This window comes from Ursus maritimus, unplaced genomic scaffold (assembly GCF_017311325.1).
Source record: "Ursus maritimus isolate PB19 unplaced genomic scaffold, ASM1731132v1 scaffold_23, whole genome shotgun sequence".
In the NCBI taxonomy this organism is placed as follows: domain Eukaryota; kingdom Metazoa; phylum Chordata; class Mammalia; order Carnivora; family Ursidae; genus Ursus; species Ursus maritimus.
The window spans coordinates 10,459,604-10,484,399 of NW_024424786.1; the positions used below are offsets into that span (position 1 = coordinate 10,459,604).

The 24,796-nt window shown below is 36.5% G+C and overlaps 1 protein-coding gene across 1 annotated transcript in view; it reads left to right on the forward strand.

Moving 5' to 3' along the window:
- The first annotated feature begins 3,557 nt into the window (after positions 1–3,557).
- Positions 3,558–24,796, forward strand: part of GAS2 (growth arrest specific 2) — a 120,204-nt gene continuing 98,965 nt past the window's right edge. The window contains exons 1-2 of the mRNA XM_008686894.2: positions 3,558–4,011; positions 14,494–14,615. Of these exons, the coding sequence (XP_008685116.1) occupies positions 3,867–4,011; positions 14,494–14,615 (267 nt within the window). The 5' untranslated portion in view covers positions 3,558–3,866. The remainder of the gene's footprint in view (positions 4,012–14,493; positions 14,616–24,796) is intronic.

A 24,796-nucleotide genomic window follows, 5' to 3' on the forward strand; every position in this document is an offset into this window, starting at 1 on the left:
TCTGGAGCTACAGACTAAACAGTCTTTAAACATGTGATATTTTACTTATGGAGTCATTAATTTTTTCTTCTTCCCCTGGGCTAGTCCAGTCTCATCATGTTCATAATGGTTATTCCAGAATCAGTTCTACTATGGAAAGAAAGAAAAAATAATACACACACACACATTCTTTGAAGAATCTGTATTAAGTTTCCGCATGTTTTTCCCTTTAAGTCTTATTTTTCTGAATTCCAAATCCTGAGGGTTGAGTTATCCGTTTTTAGATAGACCCATACAGCTTGGAGAAGCCGTAGTTCAGAGAGTCAGAGAAGCATTTGAGTCCTTCAGTTTACAAAGCAATTGGCTTTGCTTAGTACTTACCAAAGTCACTTATCAAGTTTTAAAAATATTTAGATTATATGAATTTTCATGGTAACATCTTTCAATGTTTAGATATAGTATATAAAATGTTTTTCTTTCCCCCAAACCTAATGTTTTTTCTTCAAATGTAATGGATCCTTAATCATTTTATTCCCCATCTTTAAAAACTACTCCTTGGCATCTCTTTCGGTTTTTGAAAACTTTTGAATAATTCAAAGGATCAGAAATTATCTTTTTGTTATAATTCGTTCTTTGTGATCTAGTTCAACTCATCCAGTTAGTTAAAGTTGAAAATTCTAAAAAGGTTACAATCCTGTAGTGATCTTCTTACCTGAGTAATATAAATTTATTTGATTGTTATTCATGCGAGTTTAATCATTTCAATTAGAAACTGCTTCACCATGGGATAATTCTTCCACACTCCAAATCCCTAGCTGGATTCATTTCCGTGTTTCCTATTCATGTCTCTGCCATATTTAAATCGAAGATTTCCATGCAGTGACTTTCAACTAAACCACAGAGTCATTCTAGGTTTGATGGTGATCTGAAATATGAAAAATGGATCAGGAAAACCTGGGTTGAAATCCCGATTTTTTCCCAAGGCATATAAGCAGAAGAGTCCCTGTCTATGACAGTGACTTTAGGGGCCCACATATTTGGCATATGTTTAATTGTTTAACTTCTATCGCCCGCTAATTACCCACTAAACCTACTTTCTCCCACTTTTGCTTCCTGGGGAAATATAACCTTATTATTGTTTTTTTCCCCCTTTGTATATAATTTTGATTATATCCAAAGCAGCATAACAAAAATTGCTTAATTACTCTTATTGTTTTTACTTACTGATCATCTATAAATATTAGAAGATAGTTTGAATTACGTTTCTGGCAAAATACAGGACAGACTACATGAGAAATAAATGTGCCACTGTCAAGGAAATGAAAAACTTCACTGTTCGGAAGGATTGAGGGGAAGGATTGTGTCCCTCTGGCTCATTGAAACTGTTACTTGCCATTAGGCTTACTGTAAACTATCCCTTGATGAATTCTTTGCTAGACAATGAGCTTAAGAATCTGAGGTGTCTTCTTGCTTTTACAGAGCAAAGTAGGATTCTGGTGCTTAAATGGAAGTTTGCAGAGCACATAATAGGATGTAGGTAAAGTTACTGAACTACCACATCTCACTTTCAGGAAAGTAGTGGGAGAGATTGTGTCTTGAGAAGAAAGGCATTTTAGAGGTAACCCTTTTAAGATTTCAATTAGTTACCTAAATATATGAATCATGTGCTTAAATGTATTATTACTTAAATATTCGTTTCTGAGGCTAGCTAGCCTACAGGAATCCTAACCAGCCACAGGGAGCTGTCTTGGGACCTATTTTTAAAAGAACTGGAGCAAAAATGTTTTAGATTTCTAGTATTTAATCATAGGGTTTGGAGAAAGCTTCAGGACGTTATATGAATAATATAATTAAGAGCAAAAAAATAGGCAAAGATGATATTCTGGCTCCTGTAATGATAATTTACTAACATATGACAAAATGTATTAAAAATCTTTCACATTTGCACTGGTTCACTTTAGATAATTAGATATATAGAGATTTATAGATATAGAAAAAAGGTTTCAAAGATAATTTATGGTAATTTTTTTGCAAAAAGTTATTCTAAAGCATAATTGCTTTGCAAATGAAATTGTCTTTATTTTTAAATTATACATTTATGACGCTTTTTAGGTGTTGAGTCACATTACCAGTCTTTTCTAATACTACAGCAAAATGTTTGGGAGACAGTCACATTTTGCAATTTTCTGAACACCAATATTATCTTGTTTTTTTTCAAAAGCAGTCTTAAAAGGCAAAAAATTAACCAATGCTAAGAGAATTAGAGTTTCATATTAAGTAGAAAAGAATACAATGTAAAGAATAAAACTGACGGAAGTGTATACAGCTTATATTGGTAAATTTAAAATACCGTAAGTATTGAAATACAGCTGAAAACCCCAGTATATCCTATCAGACTTCTGGCCAGCTGCAAATATTTTCCTTTTCGTTAGTCATACTACACTTGGTTATTTCATGTGGACTATTTGTATATAGAATAGAGTCCTACACATTGTTAAACTGATGAGTTTGTTTACCTTACCTTACTTGTTTATATTACTTCTGTAGTGTTAGGTCCTATAAATGGTGCATGCAAAGTGCTACATTCAAGGCCAAGTATATATTCAAGCATCTTTTCTACAACCCCTGCAGGGGACTGTGCTACTCATAAGGTGGTTGGTTCATGAAATCATCTTTTATTTTATAGACCTAAGACCTTTCATTCCTCCTACCCTAAAGACGATTACAAGCAAAACTAGTCTGTAAAATATATAAAGTGGGAAGACAAAAGTAAGATAAAAGAAAACCCTATGGCAGTATTTATTAGAATGGTGTGTAATTCTCATGTTATAATATGGGTTCTTGATGAATCTATTTTGTAAAACGTATCATTCTGGAAAGAATAATGGTCGTAGAGTATGAAGACCCAGATTTAAGGCTGACTCTGGCATGATCTAGTGTACATGATCTTGGTTAAGTCACTTATCCTCTGTTGTTGTTGTTGTTATTGTTGTTGTTGTTGTTTTCATTAACTGTAAGATGAGAAAAGTGTAGTAAGTACTCTTTGAAAGCACCTCCTTTCCTGTCTCCCCACCAGTTCTCTAAACTGGGAGTCCATGGTAGCTTACCCATCTGCAAAGAACCAAGTGCTCTGCTTAATCTTACAGGTAATAGTTTTAAGAGTAGTGGCCCTAGATTTACAGTAAATTGTGCAAATTATATCATTGCTTGCACTCAGAACTAAAATTCTGTGGAAATCTATGGTTTCAGACATTAACCCAAACATTGGGAATTTACAGCTTGGATACTAAAATTTTAATCAAGCTCCTTTTATTACTTTGGAATAAGTGGAATTTCTTGCCTTAGAAGACAGCTTTTTCCAGGATGATGTTTTACATGAGCTTAGAGCTTAGTGTTTGATTTTTCTTTTTCTTTTTTTTTTTTAGACTTTTTTTTTTTTTTTTTTTTTAAGATTTTATTTATTTATGTGACAGAGAGACAGCCAGCGAGAGAGGGAACACAGCAGGGGGAGTGGGAGAGGAAGAAGCAGGCTCATAGCGGAAGAGCCTGATGTGGGACTCGATCCCGGATCACCAGGATCACGCCCTGAGCCGAAGGCAGACGCTTTAACGACTGCGCTACCCAGGCGCCCCTAGTGTTTGATTTTTCTATTTGACCTTAGATTGCTGCTGTTTCCTACCAGGTGGTTGGTTGAAAGGGATGGGCCCAGTACAGGAAAAGCAAATAGTGTCTCATGGGGTTTAATAATTAATAACCTGGCCTGTCATCAAAACGCCATGGACCTGGTTCCTTACCATGTTGTTGGCAGAAAGATTTTAACAAGAGATGTCTATATAAAAAGCAACTGCTCTTTTGTTTCCAAAACAGGTATTACAAGTGGATAAATAATGTGCACTGCTCTGAGCCCAAAGGTACGCAGTGGACCTGGCCTCTCTGATATGCATCAGTATAGCCAATGGCTGGCCAGCAGACATGAAGCTAATTTGCTACCGATGAAAGAAGATCTGGCCTTGTGGTTAACCAATCTATTAGGTAAGGTTATAAGATCTCATTTTGGGAGCAAAGATAACAGGTGTTGGGTTTGTTTGTTTGTTTTCCCCTCATGTCATATCCTTAAGCTAGGCATGTGACAGCTCCTTGGGAAGAAAGATTTCATTATTTGGATTTTACATCTGGGAAACCTGGAACATGTGGAAAATTTAAACCAATTTCTCTATATCTCTCACATGAACTGTGCTTAGTAATTCCAGCGTCGTGCACTGAAAGGTGCATCGCTTGTTTCATCTAAATGCTGATCTGATTTGATTTTTTATTTTTCTTTCATGCAGCTGACCAGTTTGGCCCGTTCTTTTGACCTTGTACCCAGGCCACAGTCTGTGCAATCTGACTTCTAAAACTAGATTTCTTTGCCCTACTTGCCTAGCACGCCTTCCGAAACTACTGAATGCCCACGCTCTAGAACAAAAACATGTATCCTTCGTCCAAATGAGCTAACTGGAGTCATCCAACCTTGAACTGAAATTTTTCTTCTCATTTCAGTTTTGTTTTTAAGTACTCTTCCAAAAGGGGTCTCCGAGAAAAATGCTACCTCATGCTAAGGCTGCCTATTCTTTTTTTTTTTTTTCCCCGTTTCTATTGTGCCCGCATATTCACAGGATAAAATTTCAAGCATGTGCAAAATGGAATCATGCATTTAAAGGCTCATCATCTAGAGCAGTGCTGTTTTCGCCAGTAGTTTTTCACAGAGGACAGAATGAAAACCTGAGGGAAGGACCGTTATAGACATAGGAGATAGAAGATTTGAATATTGAGTACACATAGAATTTATATGGTGCTTTATCATTTGCAGAAGGGTTTCACTAACATTATTTTCTTATTTAAAAAATCCTTCAAGGCAAGTGGTATTTTTCTCCCCACTTTCTAGATGATGGAACTAAGGAGCTTAGTGAGGAGTACCCTGTTTGTCTAAAGTCCTAGCAAGGTTTTAACAAGGTTCGGTAAGATTTTAGCACGTTTTAGCAAAACGTTCCTTTTGCTCACCATGGCTCTGGGGTTTTGCACGGCTGTTACATTTTTTAAAGCCTTCATCCGAAGGGTAGATGTCTCCTTATTCCACAGCGTGTGCACTATATTGACGAGTCTATGTAGCTACTGCCTACGGGTGTGCAGGGCTCCCAGCCACACCGTAAGGGCAGACACGCAGCAGGCATTCCCATGAGGACCCTTCACTAGGCTATGGCTCTATATCCCCTGGAAGGGGGGCGCTACTGCCTTTTAGTAAGACATCCGTACAAAGGAGGAGTTTTTATCTTCATCCCATACAGGGAGTCAAGTTTGTCTAAGCAGATGGATTTTTTTTCTCTTTCTCTCTTTTTTTAATTTTATTTTTTAGTTTTTGGTCTCTTGAGGGTTCACTAATGATTGTTACGTAAGTAATTTATTATAACTTTGAGCTGTCCTTAGCCATGGGCTATCGCAAGGAAAGCGGCATAGAGTGGGAGTTACGAGCACAGACTGGACATAGACTGTTGTGTCTGAACCCCAGATCTGCCACTTACTAGCTGTATGATCTTGGGCAAGTTCCTTAACCTGTCTGTGCCTCAGTCTCCTCGTCAGTAAAGCGGTAATAACAGTAGTGTCGTCTTTGTAAGGTTGCCGTGGGATTAAATGATACAATAGGTATCCTACTTAGTGGGAGGCATATTGTAAATACTGTAAGTTTTGTCATTGTTATTCCATTTACATAGTTCAGTGATACTGTTAATTTGATTTTGTGAATAAGTTTGTATATTCAACAAATATTTGAGCATGCTGCAGCATAATACATTAGCTTAATAAAGGAACTCTGGAGTCAGAACGCTTGAATTCAAATCTCAGTTCCACAGGTTACCGGCCCTGTTATACTAAGCCAGCGTCTTACTGCAATGTGCCTCAGTGTCGTCATCTGTAAAACGAGTAAAATACTAATTACAAGCTCATAGGATTGTTGGAAATTTGAATGAAATCACCAGCTTTAGAACAAGATCTGGCACATAATAATCAACTAGCTAGTAAATACTAACTATTGCAATTAACTGTGTTTCAGATACAGTCTGCTAAGCACTGGAGGGCAGAATAGTGATGGGGAATAGAGTACCAGTTCTTATAGGGCTTGGAATAGCTTGAAAAAGAAACATTTTAAATAAGTAAGTGAATGAATAATTCATTAATTGGGCTTGTTTTGAACACTAAAAGATATAGTTTGCAATAAGAATGTAGAAAGAAGGAAGTGGGAATAGAGTAAAACATCAGAGGCCTTGGGGTAGGGGGATCCACTTTAGATGGTCTTACATTTAATCGAGAACTGAAAAATAATTAATAGCTAGCAGACAAAGCATGGGCGAAGAGCCTGAGTGGAAGGAATGGCATACGCTGAGACAGGAAGGAGTTCGTTACCTTGGAAGAACTGAATGAAGGCTGGCATCAACAGCAGTGATCAACAAAGGGGAGAGTTTCATGTGATTTATTGGGGCTAGGTTGCATACTGCTTTGAAGACTGTGTTAAGGAGCTTTATAATTTGTTGTATGATCAAGGAGGAGCCATTGAGATGTTCGAGGCCGGGAAAGATTGTGATTAGAGTATAGCCGGATTGTGTAGGCAGGTTCCAAGGTCCCATGACTTGTCATCAAAGACATTTCATTTGGTGAATGTGATCATTTACACAGCGGTTTGATCAGGGTAGGCAGCCCAAGACATCCTCAAAGAATAGAGAGTCAGTGTGTGTGTAATGGAAAGATCCTTGGACCAAAAGTCAGGAGACCTGGCTCCTAACTGGGTGTCAGGAGACCTGGCTTCTGCTTCTGGCTCTGCCACTCGGTAGGAAATTTGCCCAAAGTCACTCAGCTATCTTTTCTGGGCTCACTGTCCTCAACCATAAAATGAAGGGCTTGGAGTGGATGATCTCTAATGTCCTTTCCAGTTCCAAAAGTCTAGGTTTCCAAGAAATCCACCTCTTGAGACCCAGTTTAAAATCATCAATATGCATAAACAAGGAGAAAGCAATTTACGTAAATGAATAATCTTTCTTTTAAAGAATAAGAAAAATAATTTTTTTGATGCTGGTAGTTGGTAACAAAAATGCAACTGATGGCTTGTGAATTTTTCTCAGAAACAGAATCTTCAAGATATAGTAAAGTACAACCTTGCGTTGACTTCAATTCATAAAAGTAGATAGGTAATAGCTTTCAAGTGAATATCCTCATGGCAACTTAGAAAGTAGACCAATACCTTGAGATTATTTTATTTTTTTATTTTTTATTTTTATTTTTTTTTAAGATTTTATTTATTTATTTAACAGAGATAGAGACAGCCAGTGAGAGAGGGAACACAAGCAGGGGGAGCGGGAGAGGAAGAAGCAGGCTCATAGCGGAGGAGCCTGATGTGGGGCCCGATCCCATAACGCCGGGATCACGCCCTGAGCCAAAGGCAGACGCTTAACCGCTGTGTCACCCAGGCGCCCCCTTGAGATTATTTTAAAGTGGTAAAACACTTGGAGTTAAGAAAATACACTTTGTACTAGAATGGTGATAAGAAGGAGGGGAGAAAAAAATGTATGGTTATATTAGAATATATTTTTGTTACACATAATAGATACATTTAGAATTCACATATTTTGGAAATGGAACCATTGAAGTCAATTTTAAAATTATTTATTATTGACCATATTATCACCTCAAATATTTGCAAATTTATATTGTGTAGCTCTCTTTCAAGTCTTGTTTTTCATCTACTTGAAAGTTAAAGATGCTTTGAAAATAGTTTCAAAGTTGATACTGTCTCCATGTAAAGTATCTGCATTTTTTGGAAGGTGGAAATTTACATACTAAATTAAAGCTTTTAATTAGGTAGTGATGTGGACTTACTTGTGAAAAGGCTTTCTGTCTCTTTTTAGTAATACTTGATTGAAATATAACTTTTTTTCTTTTATGTCTTTCAAAAGGAGTATTAATGGTTCTCTAAATTCATATATGTCTGGTCCTATATGTAAAATATCAAATGGATGATGTAGTTTCTTAAGGAACACTCACTATGTATTCAGATTTTTTTGGTAGATAAAAATGTTTGCTAGAGAAAAAAATTATTTCCTTGGTTCCTAGCCCAATATTCACATCCATGCCGTATATGGAGGTATAATACATAATTTTCAGGTGCTATATACTTTCTTAATCAGTGACAATAATAAATACCACTTTACATTCTTAGGCATAGAATTAAAGCAACAATGGCAAATTTTTAGATTAAAATTTATATATTAGAATATTAAATGCCAGCTGTCTTGTAATAAATTAACCAGTTAAGGTGAACAAATAGTTATGGTAGTTCAGATTTGTTTATGAGATAGCATGAGAAGATTCATAAGATTCATGAGAACATCATCATGTGATGCTTACTGACTAGTCATGTATCCTTGGAAATATCTACTAATCTTGTTGAAAACAGTCTTTGTAGTCCAAGTATGTTTTCCAATAGCTGGCACCATGGTGCATTTTATGACCAACTTTCAGAAAAGACAGCAAATGAACCCCAAACATCCCTTTATTCTTCCCCAAAAACATTTCTCTGGCCATTGTCCCCTGCGACATGTTAAACGTATACACTTCATCTTTATCTTCGGTCATCTGTTTTGTGATTTTTGTTCATGGACTTGTTGTTGCCCATTTATTTTATAACTATGTCCTTAGGACATATTTGATCATCAAATGATTATACAAATAAATCTTGGGGAGACATTTAATTGTTACTTTGAATAAACAGCATGTTATTAAATTAACAGTCCCAGATTATAGTATCCATGCATCATTCAAATACATGAGGCACATTCTATGAATTTCATGAATGCTGATGGAGTATTGAAGACTGTTGTTGGCTTAACTTTGAAATGAATGCAGTAGTGTAAATATTCTCAAATTGTTTATTTCACTTGTTGTTTCTTTAATCATTTGAAGATAATGGCCTACCTTTATCTTCAATTAGTATTTGGTTAATAACACTATATGAACCATATGAAAATATATTTTTGAGAAAAGATTTTAGTTGTTAAGCATCAAAGAAGTTGACATTGTTTTTAAAGATTGTTGATTTTTAGAATGTAAGTGTGCATGTATTTGGATATATGCAGGGACTTTGAGTAAATCATAAAGTATATTACAAGTTACTTTATGCTCAATTGATTTCACTTAAATTTAGAAATGCATCATAATAATTGATACTATGGTGATTTACCCTTTGTCTGACTTTCCTACATTCACAGAAAAGAAAATCCAGTTGTGAAATGCTTCATATGATCAATAAATAATATCTCAAAATTTTCAGTTATTTCTAAAATTAATCATATTTCAGCATTAACAAGTTAAGTGCCTATTTATTAGAGTTGCTGCTGTCAAATGCAACTGTTGTCTAATGAGTTCAGAACAGCTTTCCTTTCTTTTTTTTTCCCTAAAGCCCTTTATCAGATCCTTATCCTGCAGAGTTCTCATATTCTTGATAGAGTCAATAAAAATTCCTTAGGAAAGGGGGTATCTTATGCTATTTCAAAAGTTTAAAGAATCAAATTCATGTTCACAGATTGACACCTTTCAGAGATGATAATGCCCCATTTTTTTACCCAAACTTTTCTGACAGAAACAGCTTTGTCTTTTCTTGATATAAATGAAGGGTAGGGGCTTTGAATCAGCAGGGATCTAGGGCTTCTGGGTATGACGAATCATTTCCTATCTCCCAACCTTCAAAACAATGAATAATCTGAGTTACGACAGCAGATAAGTTGCTTTGAGGTCTCCAATTAGAGAAATATACTGGGATTGAGAGTCGCACTTGAGTTTGCAGTAGAGTTGGGTCCTGTCTGGATCAGCTGTAGAGATAATATACACCAGTTTGAATCAGACCACACGCCGGAACATGCCCGAGTGACTTTCTCAGCCATTCTCCAATCTACATGGTGGGCCGCTCCTCAGTCTACAGCAACAGTATCATCAGCCCCAAGTGGTTTTTGTTGTTGTTGTTATTGTTTCGGAAAGCTTTGTTGGAGTTTCTACAAAGAAAAAGACCACAGAATTAGGGAGAATGCTTTATTATTGAAAATAGTCATTTGTGTATTCAGCAAATATTTGTTTAAGTAGCCAAGCATAGTGGGTAAAAGCATGAGACTCTAAACCTAGATATTATGGGTTAAAGATCCAGATTCACTGAGTAATTTAAAGCAAATTACTTGATCTAATACCTCAGTTTCATCATCTGTAAAATGGGTACAATAATAGCACCCATTTCACAAATTGGTGAGGAGATTAAAAACATGAATACATGTGAAGTGCCTGATGTATAGGTAAGTCTCAAATGTTAAATACCATTATTAGATGTTATCGTATTTTTAGGAACCCGAGTTTAGTACTGCTAACTTACTGGGAGGAAAACTTTTTTTCTCAGCAAAGTAGAAGATAAAAAGGATTCTTTTTCCAGGTGGCTCCAGTCTAAAACACTACTGATTGATACTTAATCATTATGGCAATTATGGCAAGCGCATACTTCTGGGGGGAAATGTACTGATGTGTATAAGCATGTGTGCTGATTTAGTTATTTGACAAAAAGTTTCAGGCAGATCTTTATTTCATATGATTGTGCCCTAGCATTTTATGAGGAGGTGACTAACCACAATCTTGAGCCAAATTCCCTGATCTTTGTCTATTGGCAAGCTGTCAATCATGACTGAATTGGCGGTATGAAGATCGAAGTCCACAATATGAACTTAAGAATAAAGATATTACTTCTAGGCGAGGCTATTTTTTTTTTTTTTAAGGTAGGCTCTATGCCCAGCGTGGAGCCCAATATAGGGCTTGAACTCTCAACCCTGAGATCAAGACCTTTGCTGAGATCAAGAGTCAGAGGCTCGCTCAACCAGCTGAGCCACCCAGGCTATTTTAGATTAACCTTCAAGTCAATAGTCTTTATACTCCAGTGTGGGTCAGTCGGTTCTCCAAGATGATTTAATTGTATCTATTCATTGCCCTATCTTTTCCTAAGCATACCAAACAACATGGAAGGATAGAGCTGGGGAAGAAGTGATTCCATGGTTCTAGAATCCTACTGCATTTAGTATTTATAATCTAATGTCTCAAAAGAACTATGCAATTCTGATTTAAAAAGATCTGGTTTTGCCTAACAGAGATATTTAACTTTTTATAACGTTTACTTGAGAAATTGTAATTAGTGCTTCATATAGTTTGTTCTAATGGACTTGTCATGGTTAAATTGAGCTAACTTTATATAATAATTTTTTTAAAAATTTTTGTAGTATTAATGTAGTAAGAGTGAGATAATATATCATTCCATATAATGATTATATTGATCTCTTACAATTATAAAGTATGTTTAAAATGTGTATTTTTATGATTCTTTGGATGGAAAATATGTTACGTACAAAGATTAAAAAAAAACTCCATCTTGCATTTTTCCTTCATTTGAGGCAGTATGTTTCAACTATAAAGTATGTGACAGTGTCTGTCTTAGCAAAAAAAATCCACCTTTTGGAGCTATAAAATATACAGAATTGAAAGCTGACACCTAATATATTTTTCATTAGATACAGATGTTTAATGTAAATTCTTACTTCAAGTATTCATGAAAATCAGAATAACTAAAAATTTTCAGGTCTAATCATTAAAAAGTGAAAAATCATACCTTTTGGTAAATTGCTAATAACTTTTTAATGAAAGGCATTTTTCTTTTTATACTTTACAAGTTCTTTTAAATTCATTGTAATCACCTTGTCACTTAACATTATGAATAGAAACTTTAAATTGCCATGGAATGTAATGAAATACGAATACCTAATGGCCTCTTTCAAATGTAGAGAATCTTATAAGTAATTTATAAAGGAATCATTCAACGATTTGGAGTAAAATTTACCTTCTTTACCTTGAATTTTAATTGGTAATTTTGAAAATATTTCCAATATTTACTTTTCATACTTATTTCCAAAATAACTTTCTTATTAGCAAATGAAAGATTCTATTAGCAAATTCACCAATATGGTGAATGCATAATACAAATTTTGTTGGGCTGGCTTTTTGTATCCTGAGAATATTACTTTCATTCCTGAATTAAGTTGAGCTGCATACAATTTTGAAATAATAGTAGTTTTGTATAGGCTGCCTCTGTGGTGAGTAGTTAGAGCTACTGATGTGTTGCCACCTGCAGAAGTCATTATCCTAACTGGGGGCTAACGTGATTTTCTTTCCTTCTTTACCTGCCCTTCCCCCAAAACGCTCAAAAAAAAAAAAATTTCAAACAGATGTTTCTCGAAATCCAAATATATTACATATCGTGAGTTGAACTTTAAGCCAGTAGTTTATCTGTTGTTCCAGTTGGGTTATATTTAAGTGTTCATGGAATTGAGCTGCATGCATTTTTTTCTTAAGATAAAAGCTAATCCTATGAGAATCTCAGTATAAAACTTTAAAGTGTTCCTTTTTTTTTTTGCTTTAACTTATTAATTTTTATAAAAATAATACCCAACATTTCCTCAAAGTTTTCCAGCAGTTAATTTCTTCATTTGTTAATTTACATGCTCACTGAAGACATTTTCTAGGTGCCTACTATGATAATAACATACCTCTGTAGGAACACACACACACACACACACGCACACGCAATATGCCTCAAGAAGTTTGAGGAAGACAAGAACTTTACACAAAACTACGAGCAGTCGAAGAGGTTTGATTAGTTGCCAAAATGAGTGATGCCCTTGAGTGCGACCATATAGAAAAGAGATCAGTGTGCCCTGGGAGAATCTCTTTCTGGATTTCTGATTAAAGGGAGGATAGAACTTGTCAGGCAGATACAAAGGTGGAGGACATCGTAGGCAGGGGCCGTGCCAGAAGAGAGGCATGACAGTAGCGATGGGAGTTCTTGCTGGAGGAGCTGCGAAGGCAGGTGCAGACCAAGAATCAGGGGGAGTATAAGGATGTGAGATTAGAAAGGTGGATTAGAGGCATAAGGGTCAGCCTTTGGATATGTTCAAGTGGATATATTTCATATTTTGGGTGGAAGAGAAGACTAGAGACGATGCAGGGAAGAAGAGTAATGGCCCAGTGAGGGTGGTGTTTAGCAAGAATAATTTTAGCAATGAGTGCAATTTTTATTAGAGAGAGAAGTTGAGGGCACAGGGAATAGCCATTGTTTTTGTTGCTAGAGGTTTAGGTATCAAATCATGAAAATTTTTATTAAGATTATGGACCAGAAACAGAAAGAAGCATGAATCTACAGGACTTGTGACTAATATGCTATAAGAAATTAAGGCAGGAAAATGAAATATGCTGAAACTTAGAGAATTAGAGCACCAGGAAAAAGAGAGAGCTTTGGGAGAAATGAATTTGGGGAGCGTATATGAAAAAAATTGTGGATTTATAAGGCTGAGGGAAAGAAGGAATCAGGAGTGACAGGTATAGGGTATAGGGTTTCTTTTGGGGGTAATAAAAATGTCCTGAAGTTGTTCGTGGTGATGATCGCACAACTCTGAATGTACTAAAAGCCACTGAATTATACACTCAAAATGGGTGAATTGTAAGGTATGTGAATTATATCACAATAAAGGCATTACAAAATAAAAGAGAAAAAAAGAAACAGTATGTTTTGGGAGACTATAAGAAGACAAGCTTTAACTGGTTAAATGTCAGGGATGGACAATGGTAAATAATGTTCATAAGAGCAGTAGTAGAGCTGAGTGGTTTTGAGAAGAGAGAAGAGCAGAGACTGAACCTGATAATCCACAGTTCCAAGATGGCGCCAGGAAGATGGAACGGTTAGAGGCGTAGTCTTTCTTTCAGAGTTTATAATTTGTACTGGTTTGGCCCACTTTATCTTAATCAGGAAACCAAATTCAATGGAACTTAGAAACATGGTTTATGCATTGGCCATGCTAGTACAGTTGCCAGATGTGGTTGATTTTTGATGTACCATGCTTCTATTTCAAATTAAAGAAAAGAGAGCTCTGGTGTTCTTGTAATCAAAGACATAAGCAAAACACAGAATGCCCGTTCTGCTTTCTGTCTTTGCCTTGCCGCCCAGAGTAATTGAATGGGCTACAGAGGATGAGAACCAAATGAATCTCAGGGGCCAGATTGTACGATCGTTGGTAAAACTGTTTGAGTTTCATTGACTGGTTAGTTTTTACTCCTCTTGATTGCCAAGTGATGGGACTCGCAGGTAGGATATCATTTTGCCACTTTTAACGCGAAATACAATTTTTATGCAGTTGAAATGATGTTATGAAAATATAAAATGTTGAGATTCTTGCCACCAAAGGAAAACGTAAAATTCCAAAGAAACCATTCTTTCTTTGAGTTCCCATCCCAGATATACATAACTCAGCTGGAATAGAAATGTTGGTGATAAAGCCTGTCTCAAATATGTTGGCATGAATGTCACATTTGCATTGGGGAATGGTTGTGTTTTTATAATCCTTCTTTTTGTTATTGCAGGGAAGGAGATTACAGCAGAAACTTTTATGGAAAAATTGGATAATGGTGCCTTGCTCTGTCAACTTGCAGAGACTATGCAGGAGAAATTCAAAGAGGGCGTGGATGCTAACAAGCCCCCAAAGGTAAAAGATCCCCGGGCAGAAATCATTCAGAGGGTGGATTACATTTGTAGTTGCTTATGAACAGAGTTTAATTTTAGTATTTTGTTGTCAATGGGTGTATTAATATGTCTATTAACAAAACGCAGAGGGTGCATTTTAATTAGGCAACATGTTATTTGCACTCTAATTGCTTAAATTACATAATCCTTTTGGTAAGTCTAATTAACTAGAAGGTTATGGAAATTGATGGTATTAATACAAAGCAAGGACTGTGTATAAACTGGTTGAATCCGATGTATTGATTACAAATTTAGCACAGAAATGATGTATGTCATCAGGAGATGAAAAAAAAAATCTGGCCAAGAAAGCTTTACTAAATAGGTCTTTGTTTCCAAATAGATCATTATGGCAGATTATTAGAACAGAGTGTCTAGAGTGTATAATTTTTTGTTTGTTTTAAATAAGTTGTAGCACTGAACTAAGTCACTTCGGACAAGTTTTTTTTTTCTGACTGCTCAGATTTCTTTTCTGTACATATTCTTTTTTTTTTCTTTTTAAAATTTTATTTATTTATTTGAGAGAAAGAGAGAGAGATACAGAGAGAGAGCACACCACGCACAAGCACGGGCTGAGAGGGGGGGCAGGGACATCCAGAGAGGGAGAGAGAGAATCTCAAGCAGACTCCCCACTGAGTGCAGAGACTGACCTGGGGCTCAATCCCAGGACACTGAGATCATGACCTGAGCCGAATCAAGAGTTGGACGCTTAACTGACTGAGCCATGAAGGTGCCCCACATTTTCTTTTATGATTATTATAAGCACATCATGAGAGTATGGTGCTTGATACTTTTTGAAGGAAACAAGACAGATGATACTTTTCCTAATTTTTAATAGAGAAGGAAAAAGGTAAAAAAATAAGGTTAAAATACTGTTGAAAACAGCTTTAAATGAAATGAAAATGAAAATTGAAATGAATGAAATGGAAATTTTAAGAATTGTTAGATTCTTAAAGATTGCAACTCTGGCACAAAAAAAAAAAAAAGAGCAAAACTAATTACTGTGTATCATTTCTTTATGATTGCCAAACTAAAATTTGAACAAAAATCAAGCTCCTTAAAGAATGTCTTTTTTTTATAGCACTGTACTTACTTTGGGGATTGTATTTCATATCATTCTGTGAAGTGCTATATGCTATTATACTAAGTCTCTCTCTTTTTTTTTTGGTCTTAAAAGCAGCTCTGTGAAACTATTCGTTCATTCAGTGGCTCCCAAACCTTGCTGCACCTTGGAACCACTAGAGTATCTTTCAAATGCAGTCAGACTGGGCTCCCGGGCCTGAACACCCTGATTTAATCCCTGCGGGGTACAGCCCGGGGGTTGGGATGGCTCCCGAGCTCTGCAGGTGATTCTAATGTGCAGCAAAATTTGGGAGGCACTGTGCTCATTTTTTTCTCTCTTTCGGAGAGATGCAGACTAGGTGGTCTGTGCACGATCCCCTGGTCATGAGTGACAGAGCAGGACTTGTATATGGACACCCTCTTTCTGAGCCCAGTGCCCCCTCATTTTAGCTCACTGTGTGTAGTATAGACACGGACAGATTGCTTGTGAACATGCTCATGCACTTGGTGTTAGGACCGTTAGGAAGTCAATAGATCTGCCGTGCTCTCCGCTGTCATGGATCTGGCCTCTGCTTCAGCTTACCAAGGAGGAAACCATGCCTAATAAGAGGACACTCTGTACAGAAAGTTCACTGTGAAATAATTAACAAGGGGGAAAAATTGCTGGGCCCAGATTCTTCGGAGAGCATTATGGTAATATTGTATTGGTCCTGAAACTACCATTTGATTTGCTTATTGTTAAGAAGAGTGACCATTACCTCAATGTTAAGGTCTTAAATCCTTCATAGTAACAAAAAATAAACAACTCTACAAAGGCGAGTGTAAGGGGTTCTGGTTTTGTTTTGCAAGCTTATGCTTTATAAAACAGAAGCTGAGGGGCCCCTGGGGTTAAGTGTCTGCCTTCGGCTCAGGTCATGATCCCAGGGTCCTGGGATGGAGCCCCATGTCAGCTCTCCGCTCAGTGGGGAGTCTGCTTCTCCCTCCGCCTCTGCCTGCCCCTCCCCTTGCTTGTGCTTGCTCTCTCTGTCAAATAAATAAAATCTTAAACACACACACACACACACACACACACAGGAACTGAGATCCCCAAATAGAATTGTAATTGTAAGACCATCAAGAGTAAGCCGACCCCCAAAGCATTAGCCCATAATTCAAAGGCTTTGGTCTTGAGCACATTTGGCTTGGGTTCCAGTTTCGTTATTTACTAATTAGACCTGTATCCTTAGTTTCTGTATCCATAAAGTAGGAGTAATAATTATGCATACATACTTTTCAGAAAGCATTGCACAAAAAAGACTCTAGATAAACATTATTTCCCTTCCTTATGTGAAAGAGTGAAGAGATCCTGAGGAAAATTTTTGATTTGCTAGAAGAAACTAGAAGAAAAAGATAGTACTTTGTAAATGTCCGTCGTTAACATGATACATACAAATAGGTGTACCTTTGCCCTAAGTCTCCATGATAATATGTAATATTGAGAATAGTTGTGGATCAGATTTTGATAGCTGTTTTTCCTTTGAAACATTCATTTCAAATTATATCATTTTTTTATAATAAAACTATAAAACATAAAGAAATAAATTAAGTTTTCCTTTCAAGATGAATAAAACTGCAGGAAGGTTTTATTAAACTTGAAATACTTCCTTGACCCTAAGCCATTTGTTTAATTAAATATAAAGTTCAAATTTATTCTGATTATGATAAATATATTTTAGTATAAAAACTCAACTATGGTAATTGAACAAGTGTAGATTTAAAAATACTCTTTATGACCTCACTTTTAGTGCTCAAAATATCAGATTTAATCCGAGTTAGAAGTTGACACAATTAGTCTTGACTGAATTACCTTCTGTGTCCTTGGCAGAATTTATATATTTCACAACTTAGTTCCAGCAATATGCAGCTTAAATCAAAATACCGTGTGTCTTAATATATGAAAAAAAATGCAAAGAAGGCTACTTTTTCTTTTTTACATTTTATGAGGAAATTTTCAATAGATGAGAAGCCAAATGGCTAATACTTCACAGCTATTATCGGTCATAAATATAATTTTGTCAATCCATCCAAGTTTGACACGAGCATTTTTATAAGTCCAATATAATTTTGTTTTCAATCCATCTTTTGTCTAAAACAGGAATAGATGTTTTTGAAATTGTACAGGATTTTGCTGTTGTTAAATTTAGCTTTAAACAAGAATAAATTCGCTAAAACCCAGGTAGTTAAGTGTACAGTGGACATTTCCCATAGAAAAAAAGGAGGCTTTCAAATTGCGTATAAATAACCTGTAGGCTACAGTATTGTCTACTTGTGTGTGTGTGTGTGTGTAATTATTTTCCACCCTGGCATTTTAAAATCTAGAAACAATAGTGGTAAATACAGATAGGTTGGTCAATACCTTTGATGAATTAGTGAAACTGTTATAGTTCGGGAGATGTTAAAACAGAATTACTTTTAAGAAAATCAACCACACAGTGGATCCCTCCTAAAGTCATGTCACAAGAAGCCCTTTGTAATTTTCTCCTAGCACTTAAATCTCACATGCACATTCTCATAGCAGTATTTTTACTTTTCCTGATTGATCTTTAATTTGGGGATTTTACAGCTGTGTAAACACATTTGAGCAAGGAAGTTATGCCTGGTATGTGTGAAGTATGTCCGTGTTAAGAGTGACTTAAACACTTCTAATACTTGCAAGTATATTTAACAAATATATTAGACAGTTTACATATTTAATATTATAGTTATAAATCCATGAGTCATAGCGTACTATGATAAAATGTGTGATAAAATGCTGTGAATGAAAATAAATGATATCCTATGATTTTTTCTTTTTTGGCTTCAATAGATCCATAGAAATAGACTCTCTATATTTGTTAGCTACCAGTAGTTAATCCTAGCCTTTGTATTTTCTCACTTTGCATGGAAACAATGCAGAAATTTCAAGGAATTAGGCAATAGTTAGGTGGATGCTTTTGAGACTAGTGTGCAGCAGTTTAATGTATCATCTGATTTTGATTAGTTTATATATACCATAATATGATTAATTCACTCTAACTACAAATGTTGATATTCCTGGAGCTCAGGACCTTAAAAGGCAAAAATCTAACCAAAACTAATCTTTCCAATATCCCATTGGGATGGGAAAACCAAAATAAGCAATAAATCCAAGGTCAGATTTTATGCTTTTTGACCCTTAGTTCCCTGACTCAAAGTTGGCATCTCCAGTCAAGACAGAATAGTTATTACATTGTGTATGAACTTTCACTTCCTGGTCCAGCTAGAATTCAACTGTTATTGTATATTTACTCTGTTCTTTTTCTACCAGTCATGACTTGCTGATTTGTGTACAAGATTCTCTCAACCACCAGGGCATCAACATGGTGCACGACATTCAAAGGGTTCAACCTCTCTTTTTCTCCTAACATTCCTTTTTGTTTGTCTCATTTATCTTGAGAGTCCCTGCCCCAGACATCAGAGTTTCCCTGGGTTCAGAGCTTCCTTTGACTTCAAAGAGTCCTGGGTGGTTAGATCAGTTTTGAAGCACATGAAGGGAAAAGACAAAAAAGTTCTGTTACCTAGTAGAATGCTACATTATGCTCCAAGGAAGGAACTGAACATTCACCATCTAAATGTAGAATCCAGTCCTTGTTTGGGGGAAAGAACATCCTAGTCAGATAGAATGTCCATAGTACACTTGCCCATCAGGAATATCTAGTTCTCTGAGCTGCAAGATAACACTACCTCAGGATGTTTTACCATCCAGGAATTAAATAAAACATAGAGATTAGAGTTTTTCCACTCAAAAATCAATAGCACGTTTTGTTTAGAGAACATCTTATCAAGATTGATTTGAGAGAAATCCAGAAATGTGTGTTTACGGCTGATACCTCTGACAGAACAAGAAAGGATGGTAGAAGTGATAAAAGGTTTTTCTTGAAAAGAAAATCTCAGCTGCGGTTAATCTAGAATCATCTATATCTGGCTGTGCAACTAAAATAATTGTGTATTCCTTAAGAAATTCATGGTTTTTAAAAGCAAACTAAGCCAACAGAGTGAGTCATGATAAATGAAGGGAATACAGGTGTAATGATGTGGAAATAAATTATTTTTTATGGGTTATTTTGCTGCCTGGGACTGAGAGGAAAAGAAAAAAAAAGAAAAGAAAAGTTGGTAATAAAGTCCAGTTCCTCAGGATTTAAAAAAATACAGATATCTTCAAGTTTTAAATATATAAAAGTAAATTATTTCCCAGTATAAAATTAATTCCCCTGTCACCATTTCTCTAAGTTCTTGACCACTGGGAAAATCTTTCATCTATTAATCAGAAACAATGAAATATCTTGCTGAGTTTTTTTTCTCATGGGGAGTGTTTCTCTTCTAGTGCATCTTACAAGGTTATGCCTAAATGGGGTTTTAATACATAGCAATAAATGTTGATGTCGCATATAGAATGATATGAGAAGGAGCTTGACTTTTTTCCCCCACCCATAGTCAACTAGTCATAAGAGACTTGATATGGGCCTTGATCTGGGTTGCTGTATGTGTGGGCTAAGGAAAACAAAAGCAGCAGGATGAAAAAGTAAGCTTGCTAGAGCATAATAAGAAGTGAATGATGGACTTATGGAATTTACCTGGATCTTAAAGCCTAATTGAACTAATGCCGAATGTGACAGAATATCTATGGGTGATAGACTATTGCTGGCACAACTAAAAATGTGGCCAAGTTGATCATCTGGCACTAAGCTCATAATGATCATTTCAAATTCCATACTCCCTCGTGTCCCAAGATGGAGATTCAATCTCCATCAGACAACAATAGCAAGCTAGGAACATTTGCATGGTGTCCTTTACAAAGAAGGCAGTGTTCCTACATGGCCCCTACTCCTGGACCCAGAAACTTCATTTAGTTGGCAAAACCCCCATCTTGGGTTGTCACGTGATTTATCTTCTACTGTCTGCAGTGCATGTCTGTTATGAAGCCGTTTGGCTAGACTACTTTTCCTGCTCTGTAATGTCAAGTCAGCAAAATACCATGATCTAACAGAAGAGTGTGTTGTGTGGTGTTGACATGTCACAGAGCCTGAGCTGATGTACAGGATAGTAAAACACTTTGGTTATTTTGTCAAGTGTATGCAAACAGCTTCTGGAATTTTCTATGTATCAGAATTAAGAAAATTGCATTTTCCAGACCAATAGATTAATGCTAAGTACTAGGATATTTTCTTTTATCCTTTTTTAAAGGTTTTATTTATTTATTTTGAGAGAGAGAGAGAGGCATGCACACGTACGCAGGGGGAGGGGCAGAGGCAGAGGGAGAAAGAGGATCTCAAGTAGACTACAGGCTAAGCATGGAGGCTGAAGTGGGGCTTGATCTCACGAGCCTGAGATCGTGACCTGAACCTAAATCAAGGGTCGGACGCTTAACCCACCGAGCCATTCAGGCACCCCTAGGATATTTTCTAATATGTACTCTTCCGTAGAAACACCACATCTGGAACAACAACCCTGAGTGAAACTGTTACTTTGTTATAATTTCCCTGCTGTTGCCAGCATCTCATCCATCTTTTATATTGGCTTGAACTGAACGGAGATGTAATAGAAATCACTTTCTTTGCAATGTTCAGGTCATTGACAGTAGCGTGAATCTCTGATTTTTTCTGAGTTATGATATTTTATCCCATATGTTTGGGAGTAAAAATTATGACAGTTGCTGAGATTACCCTTGCCAATGACTCATTCAGGGAAAAATATAAAAATAACTTCTATATGTACAAAGGCACAATAGTCATAGTGCAGCTTGGGCTTAGGTCAAAAATCCATCTGTCACTTGATCTCCATAAGGCACTTCCCTTTCCCTAATGTGTAGCAAACTATTCAGGTCCCTTTAAAGATTAGAAGGAAGCTTTAAAGGAAAGGCTTGAGATCATTACTCCTTCCATTCAGTGGGCCCTGGGTCTATAAATCGGCTCTGGTCTAAGGGTCATCAGAAAGATTCTCTCATTTTGTTGCTGTTGCTGTTTCTGTTATACAAATCAAGAACTTAGGAAGTTGCCTTTCAATTTACAGCTAAAGGCCTCATGATTCATAAACCATAGTCAGATCTCCTGTGGAGCAAATTATTCTAAGAGATTAGATTAGCCTACTTTGTATTCTGGCAACCATATCCAACTTGCCTATGAAAGGTAAGTGTCACTACATACTCTCGCCACCCTGAGAATGCCCATTCACATTAACAAGAGAAAACTCTTGGCACCAGCATCCTCTCTCTGGAGTGAAAAGTCACATTAGGAAATTCTGAAACTTTCCTCACCAACCTGTTCTTCATATCTTAGTAAAAAATAGAGCCTCTTTGGGCCCCGCAGAGTGGCCCTGTAAGAAGCGGGCTTAGGTGAGGTGCACATTATCAATTGCATGCAACATGTCTTTTCCCAGGTTTGAATTCCTTCCTCTGTATTTTACCGCGTGGTTTCTGGCCTTTTAGTGGCATTTAGTGTGTGCAGCATTGCGTCTGCGTTTGTGTTAGCTAATCTGGCCGACTATTAACAGGATCATCTGTAGCTCTCCATGCTAGCACACTGAATCCTCGTTAGTGCAGGTAAAGCACATTAATTCTGCCAAATCTAAAATTACATCCTGCTTTCCTTAAACGAACACCCTCAAAGTCTATTACACAAATGGAGAAGAACCCTGCCATAACACACTAGCGGCACTCAAGATTTTAAATGTATGTTGAGACTGTGTAACCAGTCAGCCAGGAATTCCTCTATTGGCCTGGAGTTAGGCCGCGAGATGGATTCAAATCCAGTGTGATCCAGGCCACAATATTTTGATACGTGGTGGAGATCATCAGCTCTGACTACGGCTAGCTGAGATTTTAAGGACAGAGCAATGGTTCCAGGAACGTCCAGGTTAACTGGTACTCCTTTCTTAGCCTGGTCCAGGAGAATACCGGGGTAGGGGAATCTACCATGTACCTTCCCTACTTCCTGAGAGGGAGTCCCCTCCTATCCTCCCTCCTTCCTGTCTCTGCCCCTCCCCCAAGATAAGAATTTAACTCCTTCCCATTGGGAAACAGAAACTGGTCATGAGACAGGAATTAAGTAAAGGACGGAAGCCAATACCAAGTGCAAATCGCATTATTTGAATTCTTTATATCACAAGTCTTCTGTGGAGCATTGTTCTGCATCCAAAAGCTCACATGTAAAAGAAACTTGATCAATTTCTCTAGCTAGGACAACAGAATTTTTGTAGATTTCAAAATTTATGGTATTTATCAATAACAAGTTATGAGGCTGAAAGAGAATATCCTGAACTATTTTGTTTGGCTTAACCATGCTAAAAGAAAGATTGGGTTATCTTTCTGTTCTCCCATGAAAATATTTCTAAATTATTGTTCATGAAGAGGCAATGAGAAAGCATAGAGCCAAAATCTATAAGGAAAAGCAAAACAGTGTTCTGTCAGGCAGTTAATTAATTAAAATACTGTGTTCTTTTTGCACACTTTTGAGGTTTCTAGTGTTTATCATCTTTTAAAGGTTATTTATTTGTTGTGCCTTCTTTTATTATCCTAAATAAATACCTAATTCCATATCTGATTTTATATTCATAATCCTGTATTCTTTTTCATAAAAGGGATGTCAAAATAGTGTAAGCTTAAAAGCCCACCAAACAGCTTATTCTCCCAAAAGAGAATGCTACTTTTCTGTTCCAGTGTTGTTCCAGTATCAGCCTCAACACCAATTCCAAATATCTCGTATTTTTCTAATGCCCAATGCCTGAACTTTACTCTCTGATGCTACAGAAATAAAAACCAATAGCTTTGGAGGACCTAGGATTTATACCAACTCCCAAAGTTATAAAACAGATACTTGGGCAGTCACTTCAGAGTACCACCGTCAGAATGAATCATTTTAAACACCTTAGGAGAGCTCAACTAAGCGGAGTGGTTAATCGTGTGGACTCAACAGCCACACTTCCTGGGTTTAAATCATGACTCCACTGTCAATTAGCTTGGGAAAATTACTTAATTTCTCTGTGCCTTAATTTCCTCATTTGTAACACATAGCTAATAATAGTACCTAACTTATCAGTTGCTACGGAGGCTAAATTTAATCTACACAAGCATGAGTAATACCTAGTACCTGTCGGTGCTCATTAACATGAAGCAATTCAATCCATTTATCATTTGTCTCAAGTTTCAAATTTTAGCAGGAGGGAATCTGATTAGTGTGATTAACAGCCTGCTCTCTGGCCAGGTCATGGCCTCACCTTGATTGACATGTTCTGAGACTGAAGAAAATGAGAGAGGGATCATTTCCTAAAGAAAAGGAAGAGGGATCTTGGAAGAGTAGAGATGCTTTTAGTGATCATACTGTATAGGTGGTACTGGCCTCCATGTTCATGGTGTCTCCATCCGTCAGAGCACCTGGACCATATTGTTATACTTAGTTGTTTGCTTGCTTGTATCCCTTTACTAGACTCTAAGGTCTTCAAGAACCTGGTTACTGTCTTATTTGTATATAGGTCTATCATAAAATCTGGTGTATGGGTGCTCAGTAGATATGTTTTCGGATGAATGAATGAATGGCCCAATGTAGATATTTACCTGCAGATTGAGAATGCTCTTGTTAGTGAATTTTAGAAATTCTTGATTTGGAATCATGAGGACTTTTATTCTCACCAAGTTTGAAATTTCTCCCTCTGCTGGTTTGTCTTAACTCAAAAGTCTTTGATGTTCAGAATCGTTAAGAACAAAGCTGACTTTTAGGTAATGGGGAAAACAGAGAACTGGAGAATTTGGGGGTGGTTCAGGGAAAGAAAAAGGATCTGAGGACATTAGAAGTGCTGACGAGAGATTGGCAAAGTAATAGACCACGGAGGTCTAAATTAGTAAGAGAATTCTGGAGGTTGGTCATTTAGTTCATTGCAAATGTTTTTATATAGTCGCACGGTGTATTATTATTGGAGTTCAGAGTATTATCTAAAGGTAAAAATGATGAGAAAATGAGTATATTAATATCCAAATGTTTTATTCCATTTGAGGATGATTTTTCAAGACCTGTTTATAGTGTTTACCATGGTTCC